Source organism: Convolutriloba macropyga, chromosome 2 (assembly GCF_964194025.1).
Source record: "Convolutriloba macropyga chromosome 2, txConMacr16.3, whole genome shotgun sequence".
Classification (NCBI taxonomy): domain Eukaryota; kingdom Metazoa; phylum Xenacoelomorpha; order Acoela; family Convolutidae; genus Convolutriloba; species Convolutriloba macropyga.
This window is the reverse complement of record NC_134469.1, coordinates 2766937-2779602: the sequence shown is the minus strand read 5'-3', so window position 1 is coordinate 2779602 and position 12666 is coordinate 2766937. Positions and strand designations below refer to the sequence as shown.

General features: G+C 35.5%; 1 protein-coding gene across 1 annotated transcript; it reads right to left on the bottom strand.

Annotated features, from left to right (window-relative positions):
• Positions 1-2159: 2159 nt before the first annotated feature.
• On the bottom strand, positions 2160-6557 carry LOC142335061 (RNA demethylase ALKBH5-like). The gene is made up of 3 exons (XM_075383392.1): positions 6114-6557; positions 3863-4091; positions 2160-2663 (listed from the first exon to the last, which is right to left on the bottom strand). The coding sequence occupies exons 1-3, from the start codon at positions 6489-6491 to the stop codon at positions 2317-2319; spliced, it is 954 nt and encodes a 317-aa protein (XP_075239507.1). The 5' UTR covers positions 6492-6557; the 3' UTR covers positions 2160-2316.
• Between the last annotated feature and the right edge of the window lie 6109 nt (positions 6558-12666).

Genomic DNA, 12666 nt, shown 5'->3' with positions numbered 1-12666 from the left:
CTCCAAATATTTGGAAGCCACAAAACGCACATTTCATAATTTTTTTTCCACAGCGTGACCATTTCATCAAATTCATCCCCCCTTGGAAACACACCATCCACACAACATGAAAACACCAACAGAAATAAAATAAATTGAAAATCAAAAGCTTGCTTCAACCATCCAGATACTACACAAACAAAAAAACAATTCAGAATTAGAAAACAAAAATAAAAAAACAGAAATCTTTGTATTATTAATTATTGAAATTGAGGCAAAGCAATCAGGGTATGCTCAGAATCCAGAACAGAAAAAATCCAGGCATTTTAGGAATAATATAAGGTTCCTTGGTTATCTCCAAGATCACGAAACGTTAGTTGGAAACTCAAAATGCCACGAACTGCTAGTCCTCCAAAAGCCTGAACCTGAACACAGGTGCAAAGCAAAGAAAAACACGAAACACATTTTTTTAGAAACCTTAGAACTTTTGCGTATTTTATATTTATGCGTTCTTAACATTTAAATTCGATTAGCTCGAGATATTCCATATCACGTTCAAGACATTCCAAAACTCTAAAAACTAAAAAATGGTTTTCACGAGTTATAAAACGGCAGATACTAACACAGACAAAAGTTGAAGACGAAGAAAACCTCCGAAAAAGGTAGCGCACCAATACAATTAAAATTGTGTCAATTTTTAAAAAGAGCCCCGCAATATAGCTACGCTAAGCTTACAGCTTCTCGGCTTGAATATGAAAGAGCAACAACAACAACAACCGAGCACCTACCTAAGGTCAGCGTGATGAGAAAGCGTCACTTCTTTCATGAACAGAAGTCAATTTGAACTTTTTTTAGGTGAGGAAAAATCATTGTTATAATATTAAGTTGTTCTTTTTGCTCTCAAAGGTGCACTTATTTATCCAAAATTTCGAAAACTTATGCCAGTCTATCTTTTTTTAACAAAGTTCGCAATACTTTTTATGCGCTTTAGAAAGAAGATAGGCACCATTAAAAAAAGTTTCTGGGGGGGGAGACACCCACTCCAAATATTTGGAAGCCACAAAACGCACATTTCATATTTTTTTCCACAGCGTGACCATTTGATCAAATTCATCCCCCCTCGGAAACACCATCCGCAAAACATGAAAACACAAACAGAAATAAACTAAATTGAAATTCAAAAACTTGCTTCGACCATCCAGATACTACACAAAAAAAAAACAATTAAAAATTAGAAAAAATAAAAATTCAAAAAACAAATCTTTGTATTATTAATTATTGAAATTGAGGCAAAGCGATCCGGGTAGGCTCATAATCCAGAACAGAAAAAATCCAGGCAACTTCGGAATAATATAAGGCTCCTCGGTTATCTCCAATAGCACAAAATATTAGTTGGAAAATCAAAATGCTACGAACTGCTAGTCCTACAAAAGCCTGAACCTGAACACAGGTGCAAAGCAAAGAAAAACACGAACAACAATTTTTCTAGAAACCTTAAAATTTTTGCGTATTCTATATTTGTGCGTTCTTAACATTTAAATTCGATTAGACACCCCCTCCAAATATTTGGAAGACACAAAACGCACACTTCATAATTTTTTCCACAGCGTGACCATTTGATCAAATTCATCCCCCCCCCCCCTCGGAAACACACCATCCGCACAACATGAAAACACAAACAGAAATAAACCAAACTGAAATTCAAAAAGCTTGGTTCGACCATCCATTTGACTGGGTTGAAAGTTTTTTTTCAACGCACTGACTTGCAAAAGTTGTATCCTTGAATTAAATGCTATCCTTGGTGAACTGGGACGATGATCTGTTTGGATCCTACAAAAATCTCGGAAATATGGAAATCTAGGGGGCCACACAAAAAAATCTCAATATTATACGCTTACTTATTTAATTTCACAAGCGTGTATTTAAAACCATTGCAGAAACTCAAATTTGTGTAAAAGCTCTTTGCAAATTTGCAAGGATAAAAGTCCATTGACAAAATAATTTCCGAATCTTGACTCTGAAGAACTGATGTGATATAGATATTAGATATGAATGGCTAACCTCAAAACGCTTGTAATTAATACTTTGTATACATGCACGGCTAATAACCACGGTGCCTTTAGCGGTAATATATACTCCTATATGCAATGATCTCATTTCTTGTAAAAAAAAAGATTGAGTAATTTTGAAAGATATGTCAATATTTCACAGGGATAATTATATTACAATTCAAAGAATAATTATAATTCAACGTTAAATCGCCTGGTATAAGGCTCCATAAATCATATTTGTCACATTCAGGGAATTGCACATTCATCGTGATATACAACTTCAAATTTACGAAACTTTTGGCTTTTTGTTGCAGTCTTTTCTGTGTTCCGAGACGTCGTCATCGGAGGAACTAGATACGTCACTTAGCTGCTGTTGACCAATAGCACCAAATGGAGGTTTCGAATACTCAAGAGGTCGTTTTAAGCCTCTTGCGGGCTGTTGGATGGGGGGTTTAAACCCGCCTCGACCATCAACTTGGGAAGCTTTTCGATCGAGTCTTTCACAGAGTGCATCGTATTGTTGGGAAGTAAGTCTGGGAGCATCTGGGAAAACTCTCCGAACAATGATGGCTACTCTGCGCTCAGTCACATCTTCAGGTCGGATGCAATGTGTTACTTCATTGGCTGCATAACCTGTACAAATTGTCCGTTAATGAGAGCCTCGTGCCCTCTTTTTAACTGATTGTCGAATTCAATTAACTATAGCTAATGAGCTCAAATATTTTATTCGACCCTCTATAATCCCTGATTGCAAGGTTTTTGCAACCCCGCCATGACAGTAGAAACAGCATTGTTTCATGAGTTGGCTGATATCACGAAAAAAACCGTTATTGTAATAAGCCTTATGGGACGCGGGATTTAAACCGATCACATATATCTAGTAGTTCCTAGACGTGTTGGACTGTAGTAGCTGATATAAACCTAAGCAAAAAAAAGTTCAGCGCAACCAATGTCGTTGAAGAAGAAGTTGCTTACTGCTTGGTTTCTATGCGAAAACTCTGCCCAGGGTGTGCTTTTAGTTAACTAAAAGTATAAACAGAACCGACTAACGTCAGACGAATTGCTCCCAAACAACGGCGGGCGGTTAGCTTTGCTAGTAGTCTGCTGGTGCTGTGCATAAGATTGCTAGAATTAAGGCGGGTCAAGCGATTTGGGGTAGGGTTGGCAGGGCTAGTAGGAGGGGATCAAATCGCCAGGTGTAGGAGGGTGGACGGCGAGTGTTGCGGTGGGGGATTGGGGCGAAGGGAGAGGTACTGGGGAGACTGAGGGTGGGGGAGGGTCCAACTAAGATTAATAACCACCCTTAACATCATGAAATTGTCTTAAGAACAGTTTCGGTGAATCGCATAATTAGAGACCAGTAAGGAGTAAGACTCTAAGAGAGCTGCTCGGCCACTTAAGACTCTCTGGGCTTTACTTGTTTACCCCATTTTGAGGTGTAAAAGTTAAAAGGGACAGACAACCGCTTGGTCAAGCTAAAAATTGCGTACAGTACTTATTTAAGTGCTAAAAACGTTGTTTTAAAGTAATTAACCACGAGCTATCGCTATCTTTAAGTAATGGTTAAGTGACTCTGCTTGAAGTCACTGAGAACTTCTGGCGTTTATCGAGAACTGCGAAGCGGTTCGAGATATTCAGTCAGAATTTCGAATTGACTTCTGCAGAGTCACTTAACTATGCTTAAAACACGAAACGCGCACGTTTTAAAATGACGAAAGTCAACGGAAGTCAACTTCTGTCTAAGTAGCAACTTCTGGCATATTAACTTCTCGCCTACAGACTTTCGGCATTTTAAAATGTGCACGTGAGTGTTTTAACACAAAATGACAAACCTGACATTAAGCAGACACAGCCACGTCTGAGAGGCACCGAAAGCAAAGGCTTTGATGTGCGAATAGGTCTGAAGGAGAATTTGCATCCGAAGCTGAGAGCACAATCGCTGAATAGAGATATCGAGACAATGGGACGATCGAATATGTGAATTGGATCCACGTGCGACACGATACACCCTCCAGGGAGGTAGTCGTTAATCACTGCACTGTTTATCCAATTTTCAGGCACAGTAAACAGCAGAAGCTCAATACAACATTTTGGATTTTTAACATGTATAATGAAACAAATGTAATCAGATGCTCAATTATTCACATGTTCTCAAACGAAATCCATTGTCATTATATTTATCAACTTTGACGTAATTTTTTGGAACAAAAATATTTACTTCATTTTGGTTGTTTGTTTTTATAGGTAAAATAGGATGTGAACGATCCCATTTCTCTATTCATTTCCACGCTTTCGTGTTGAATTTGCAAAAAGCGTGGTCTCTTTTCGTTTTTTGATTAGATTCAAAATTCTCCATATAGAGTTATGATTGAGTGCAGAAGTCAATGCAATGACCTCGGCACTCAGTTTTATATCTAATCTGATAAAGCTCAATTAGATAAAAAATTACATAAAGGTCTCCCAAGCTAGGTTATAACGAAGTAAGTAATGAGTGACGTAGATCAGATTACCTAGAAAATTTTTCAAATGATTGATCAAACAAACTCGTTATCAAATCATATAAAACAAATGCAAAAATAAGACAAAGAGCTGAAAAGGAGAACTCCAGTTTTGTGAAAAGAGTTGGTTCCAATATTGGTAAAACAAAATACTAATTTATCAAAAAATTCAAAACACGCGTTTCCGGAAAACTATGTGAACGAAAATTGTAACCAGGGGACTCTTTTGGCCGATCTACGTATTAGAACAATAAGGATAAGTAAAAGTTGTGAAAATCTGGGAAAAACAAAAAAAATTATGTAGCAGCTAGGAGTAATAGCACAACGGACATCTATTTTAACAAAACAGCCAAACAAAAATTCTCTACTCATCAAAATTGATTAATGGTGACAAATGTTTTTGACTGTGAGATAACATGTCAATAAACTGAAACTATGGTCACTGCTTTACGGACACTTTGTTAGTGCTACACAAAGTGACAGTACACTGTTACAGAATCAGAAAGGTTTCTAAAAACTCATCGGATTCATATTTCAAACATTAAAGAAGCCTATGGAGAGATATCGCAGTCGATTGACTTCTCATTACCGCAAAAAGACTTAAGCTAAATGTCTCCGCTTATAGTAGCTGACTACGGATTTTCAAAAAACTAAGATGAGTCGATATTATGCGTAAGGGCCCGATGTTGCACCAAGACGACGGATCCGTAAAATCTCTACAAAATTGCAGATGTAGTTTGATTGTTTTTAACAAAATTGTAAAATTGCGGTTTTTAAACGTTCAAAACGCTCAAAAGATCTCATCAAAATAAAAATGACTTTTCAAAATGGATTTGTTAAAAGTGATTTTCTGCAATGGAACGTATCAAGGCAGAGCTTGAGGTTTAAAAAAGATCTGCCACTTTACCCAAATCATTTGTAGCGGGGACATTGCCCAGAGTCTGCTTGTCATAATCAACTAAACACATTTGGCGTTTCGAGAGTTCGTTAATTTCTTTATTTACAATTGAAACCAAATACTCTGCCTTAATCTATTGGTATTAGTTGGTAGTACAAAAAACTGCAAAAGACCAGCAGGACGTTTGAGAGCAATTATGAGAGCAGGACGTATATAATCATCAGAACTTGAACATAATCCGATTAACGTCGGATGAACTGCGCTCGAACGACAGATGGGGCAATTTAATTCAGAGGGTGTTTACCGTAGAAATGCTTTCTGTGCAAAAAAAGTACCCCACAAGTGTTTGAACACGAAACTCCCGTGATGGCAGACTGCAATCTTAACCTCACTACCTTAACTGCTTTGTTTTCCTTTCGCTCACATTCGCTCACTATCAACGAAATCCATTTCAGAACGAGAGCAATTTAGATAACCAAAAAATGCAGAATTCAAGTGTGAAAAAGTCAGTTAAGTCAAAGAATGTTCTGGAACAAAAGCGCAAAATCGGCCGAGCAAAATTTTGCATAAAAAAGACGCACATTTCAAATAGTTGCTTCAAACTTCGTTCGAGAGCAATTGAAAACTAAATTTGGTTCTCAAAACAACAAAAATTTGGAAAACGGACTTGTTTTTTGAGCTTCAACCTAATCCCTCTTTTTCCAGAGGTTTTATTATGTACTTCTTGACCCACGAGGGTATCGGATCAATCGCTCCTTCGGGAAACAGCCGCTCTTTTCGCTCTCCTTTCTGTTCTAATTGATCTCCATAAGTGTATCCCTCCCCGAAAAAGTATTTGTTCCTCAAAGGCGCTTTATCAACCGTAAATCTCTTGTACAGACCTTTCAATGCTTTAGCTTTAACCTTTTCAACTTTCTCTTCGAGTTTGACACAGACTTCAGAATCGAATAGCTTGACAGTTTGAATTCCAGGATGGATTTTCTTCAGCTCCTCAAATCGCTCTTCTGGTGACAGATTGTCATGTACTTTCTGGTTCGGAGTCAAAATCCGCTCCTGGTCGACCATAGCCGAACTGAAGGTACATCCGGGTTATTTTAAGTAATGCCTAAGTGACTCTGCTTGAAGTCACTGAGAACTTCTGGCGTTTATCGAGAACCGCAAAGAAGTTCGAGATATTAAGTCAGAATGTCGAAGTGACTTCTGCAGAGTCATTTAACTATGCTTAAAACACGAAACGCGCACGTTTTAAAATGACGAAAGTCAACGAAATTCAACTTCTGGCTAAGTAGCAACTTCTGGCATTTTGACTTCTGGCACTGCAGACTTTCGGCATTTTAAAATGTGCACGTGAGTGTTTCAACTGATGTTGGTAATTTTTGTACCCCCTTTTAGAGCAGTACTACAAGCCAATTATAGTGAATATTACGTCAGCAATTCAACAATACTCCCGCCTATTGCATCACCTGGCGAAAACGATCCCTATTACGTCAACTGTCCTATATTAGGTAATGTTGACGTAATCTTCGGTATTATGGAAGTTTTGCGAGTAGGATAGCTAAATTAACCAATACAAAAAATGGCACTTCAAAATTAAGCAAAAGCTAACATACAGATGTAAACGACTTGATCTCCGTTAATTTGATGGTACGGAAAAATATAAGTGATTGGAGTTTTATCCTCATAAAAAGCATCGCTTCCCTTTGAACATCTGTAAATTAAATTCATTAGAGCCAGGTTTTGTGACACCCGTTATCTTTCCATTCGTATCATCAGCACCTAACAATTATATAATAGAATTATTTTAGGATAGAATTAATGATAAGGTGAATTATTTTATAGAATTATTTTATACAATGCTCTAAAATAATTTAGTTTATAGTATTATAATAGATAATGATCTAGTTATGTACTCACACCGGAACCTGATTGATATTGATAGCTCAACTCATGATAGTGATTTACCTGCTCCATTTTAATTTCTCATTTTCAACATTTTTAGTAAAAACGATAGATAGCCGAGATGTAAGGTGTGTGCTTCACACGCCAATGATTGAGAGTTCAATCCCCTGCCTCCGTGAAGCTGTCTGTTTAAGGATGAGCTCTTACTTAACCATAGCTTCAGGTTGACCATAGCCTGAACAATGTTGGCTGCAATGATGGTACCACGTGAAAGTTTCAGACGCAAAAAAAGTGGCGATAGTCACCAAAAAAACAGCAATGCTGCTGATGAAAAGAACAGTCTGAAATGTGGGGAATAATCAGAAAAAGGGTAGCTGAGAACAGGCTACTGTAGGCCTAATGCTGTTCCTCTGCGATTACGCAGAAACCACAATTAATTAATTAATAGATAGTTACTCTGGAGGTCTCTTGCAAATTTTTACAAGATAACCGTCGTCCTTAGAAGATCGTTATCTAGTAAGAATCATATACGAGACAGTCATTTTGCAATAAGGTCTTCCAGAATAATTGTCCAAAATAAACAATTGTAGTACTTTCGAAAAAACAATTTAAATACTTGTTACGCACGCTACCATCCTCGATTCAATCCATCGACGACTCAAATTGTAAACAATAGCGTCGAAAACAGTAGCAAAAAATTATAAGGCTGGTCAACAATCCAAAAGATTTTTCTGTTAATTTTTGAGGCAAAAAGGGAGAAAAATTGAAAAAGAATTACTTCCCCATTGGCTCTACACTTAATTTGGGGTCAAAGTCTTTGGACAACACTTAATTATTCACATAAATATATGCTTTTAAACAGTTTCAATTAATTGCTTTCTTAGAAACTATTGAGCCGTAGTGCTCTACCTGTCTTTCACGTACTTGAGGACAAAGAATCAAATGATCCAACGCAAACGATCCGACAAAAATTCGGCAGTACGAAAAATTGCATCGAAAGCAAGAAATAACAATTAATAGCCCTTGAAAAGAAACCCGGAAGACAATTTTTCGTAGTTTCAATTTGTAATAAACAGCCAGAAATAAGTTCCCGACTTAAAACCTGAATGAAAGTCAAGCGTCAACCCAAAAATCAAGACGTCAACCGCCAAAACAATTACCTGAAAAATTAGGTCAGAATAAATCGAAAACGCAAAAATCGCATAAGAAAGGACAATGGACTCAAATAATCAAGTCAAACTTCGTTTGAGCGCAGTTAAACACTTCCAGTCTACGAGCCGCATAAACATTTAAAAAGTCACAGTCATAACGAATACCACTGCATCCTCTTAAACTCAACTTGGGTCGGAACATTATTAGCAGAGAGTAAAACAAAATACAGCTTTCTATTTAGAATGTACCAAAACAGATGCAAAATTTTCAAAAGGAAGAAACTGGCTTCTTCATCTCAACTTCACTTTGGGTCAGTCAAGGGAAGCACCTTGATGCATCCATCTTAATTGCGAACTTCCCATAAAATATGATCACGAGCAGTTCAAAAATTAACTTTAACAAGGAGGCTCGGTAATGTCCGTTTGCACATTAAGTCCGACCCCGCTCATCTACATTTTCCACTTAATTGTCTAGCAAATGAGGAAGAGATAAAAAAAATTAACATATCAACATATCGTTCAACAAACTACTAAAAGAATAAAACAATCTATTCTAGAGGGCCTATGAGACCTGTGGCTACAATAATATGACTACCACAAAAGATGGCAATAAAAATCAAACAGTTACAAATATTAATTACGACCAAAGATCCTTGTCCATTTTTTGAAAACCACTATTAACCAAATCAAAATGTCATCAGATAATTTTTATACTAAGAAGATTAACCGGTACTTTTTGGAACAAAAAATGGGACTTTTCCTCAATGCAACTTGGCAAAAAGTCGACAAGAAATGAGCAAAAGCGGCAAAAGTTTATTAAAACATTGTTTTTTTAAAAAAATTAAATTCGAACTGATTAGAAACTATACGCATCAAATGAAATCTTTGAGTATTTTCTACCTCAATAGAGAGCAATTGAGGTCATTCATTATCCACGATATGTCATACGGCTACAAAAAAAGACAAAAACAGGCAAAAACGAAAAATTTGCACGAAAAATTATGCACGAAAACGATGTCCCCTCAATCAATAAAATATTGAGCTGATCACTAAAAACAAAGAAAATCTTCGTTTGCATTTTTTGCAGATGACAACATTTATCAGTCAAATGACGCTAATTACTGTGATACTGTGAAAAGAAAACAAAAACCTACAAAAAGGGGGCAAATTTGCAAAAATAACGAAAATCGTTTTTATTTCAAGAAGAAAGCATTTGAGGAAAAAAAAGCAATTGAGCGAGAGCATACTGGTTGTTCCAAGAAGAAAGAATTTTTGATGAAAATAAAACCGTTATGAAGAACAATTTGTATCTTAAAAGATAAATGATGTGAATTGTATATAGAGATCCTTAGCTACAGTTTAAGCAAAAATTGGCAGATCTCAAACATCTATCTTTTTTTTTTTACAAAACCACAGTTTTGAAGCCATTAAATTGATAAGATATTAACCGCGAGAATATAACATCTTCATTTTCGTCTCCTTTGATTATCATAACATCTTTTTGTAAAACGACTATCACAAAATGACAACAAAAAGAACCAGAAAAACTGAAGAGTATCTAAACTTCACAAAATTCTTCTGAAACAAATTGTCTAAGCCCTGAAGACATCATTTAAAAAGTTTAAACAACAGAAAAAATATTGTTTGATTCAACAAAACATTAAAAAGAGCTCTAAGTAATGAGGCTAATTTACGAAAATGATACATCATTGTAAAATACGAAAAAAAACGAGCCGCAACAAAAAGGGATAAGTTGAACACTATTACTCTTTTTTTTAGAAATTTAATTCGAAAGTCAAAACAACCATTAGTTATAACCAATATCAGTTATTTAAGTTCACTTGTTTATCTGTAGTTGGCCACTGAGACCCTTAATTACACAATATTTGGCATATGAAAACAAAAATTAGCAACAAATAAAGGGCAAAAAAAAGTTCAACCAATTTCGGCGAGAACGGTGTCGCAGCCCTTCAAACTATATGTTATGAAAACAAAAATTATGTTCAATTTCATATGTTGTAAATATTTGTCCTTTAGATCATTAAATAATATGACAAATTACAAAAGAAACAAAAACAAGAGCAGAAATGGGCAATTAAGCACAAAAATCAGAAAATTTTAAATGAAAACTCGTAGTACCAAAAGCAAGAAAACCTTCTGTTAAAACAAAAGGCCACAAAAATAGTTTTCATCAATTGTTTGATTCAACAAAACATTAAAAAGAGCTCTAAGTAATGAGGCTAATTTACGAAAATGATACATCATTGTAAAATACGAAAAAAAACGAGCCGCAACAAAAAGGGATAAGTTGAACACTATTACTCTTTTTTTTAGAAATTTAATTCGAAAGTCAAAACAACCAGTTATTTAAGTTCACTTGTTTATCTGTAGTTGGCCACTGAGACCCTTAATTACACAATATTTGGCATATGAAAACAAAAATTAGCAACAAATAAAGGGCAAAAAAAAGTTCTACCAATTTCGGCGAGAACGGTGTCGCAGCCCTTCAAACTATATGTTATGAAAACAAAAATTATGTTCAATTTCATATGTTGTAAATATTTGTCCTTTAGATCATTAAATAATATGACAAATTACAAAAGAAACAAAAACAAGAGCAGAAATGGGCAATTAAGCACAAAAATCAGAAAATTTTAAATGAAAACTCGTAGTACCAAAAGCAAGAAAACCTTCTGTTAAAACAAAAGGCCACAAAAATAGTTTTCATCAATAAGGAGGAAGGAGGAAAAGTTGACTTGTACTTACTGAGAATAAGCAAAATGTTGACTAAAATGATTTAAAAAATTGAAACTCAGAAATTTCCTTAAAACAAATACATTCAATAACATAAGAGACATTAGGTAACAATCGAATGAATTGAAAAGGTTCACTTGCATCTCTTGAGGAAGCAGTTTAGTTCTTTGAGAGGTTAAACTTAAAAACAAGACTGCCAAAACAATAACAATTAAAGGCAAAAGACAATATTTCAGCTAAATTTTACTAAAACTCTTCCTCAAAGCCATAAAAACCCTTTGGTTCTCTGAAAACAAACTGTGTCTACATTCGGCTTCAAAAATACGTAAAATGGAGCTGCTGTCATTAACGGAGCCGTGAATAAAAAATAGTCAGTAATTAACATTAAAAAAACAAAAGCAAAATATTTTGAAAAAAGGCAGCATCAAAATAAAAACCGAAAAGTCTCTGATTGTAAGAATCCATGATATTGTCAAACCTCTCCCTGATTTTGTCACGCGCCCAGCATACCGACCAAGTGTTCCAAGTTTTTGCGAATTAGACCAATTGTTGCGTGGAATTCTTCAATTTTTTTTTAAAAAAAAAGAACGATGCATTTTGTAAAATTATCGAGTTAAATCTGCAAAAACGGCAAAGTTTTAATTCCAAAAGACTTTCAAACGGCGCCTAATTGCAACTAGCGCTCTCTTTGAGTTTAGGGAGTCTGTTTTAAGCTTTCTAGGTCACTAAGTCTGGCAAACTTTAACAAAGTGGACCAAAAAAGCATATTCTGTGCAATTTTTGATGAAAAAAAGTTTGAATTTTGAAAATTTTATCAAAAATTTTAGCAAAAAAACTTCAATCAAACAATTCAGCAACTCTCTTCTATCTCTAACGATAACAACAACACTCTGCCATTAAAAATTTTAACTTATTTTGAATTATATTAGCGAAATTGTTCCGAATTTTAGCAAAAATTCCTGAAAATGTGAACAAAAACAGTGGAAAGTTCACAAAATTTTAAAACACGATAACTCCCTGTAAAACACGATAATCGAAAAAATCTTTTTAACTCCGTATTCTACGCTGGACGGGCTTTTTAATGATACCACTCACAATTCTCTACGATGAATATATCGGTCGGCCAAAATTGACTGAACAAAAAAAAACCCAGTTGAGTATATAGTTCCTCCCTCCCCACTAAGGTTGGGGTCGGAACAACAAAGCGGCTAAGCAATGTGCGATGGCACATAAGGTTCAGACCCCGCCCATCCACAATTTTGGCATAATTGTCTACCAAATGAGGAACAGATAGAAAACCCAAAAATTATTTTTTGGGAATCCCAAAAAAGCCCAAGTATTTTTCAAAAAAATTGTGTATGAACGATAAGATAGCCTCCAAAGCAAATAACTCAGTGGCGTAAAAATGATGCATTAGATTGATGCGATATGCCAAT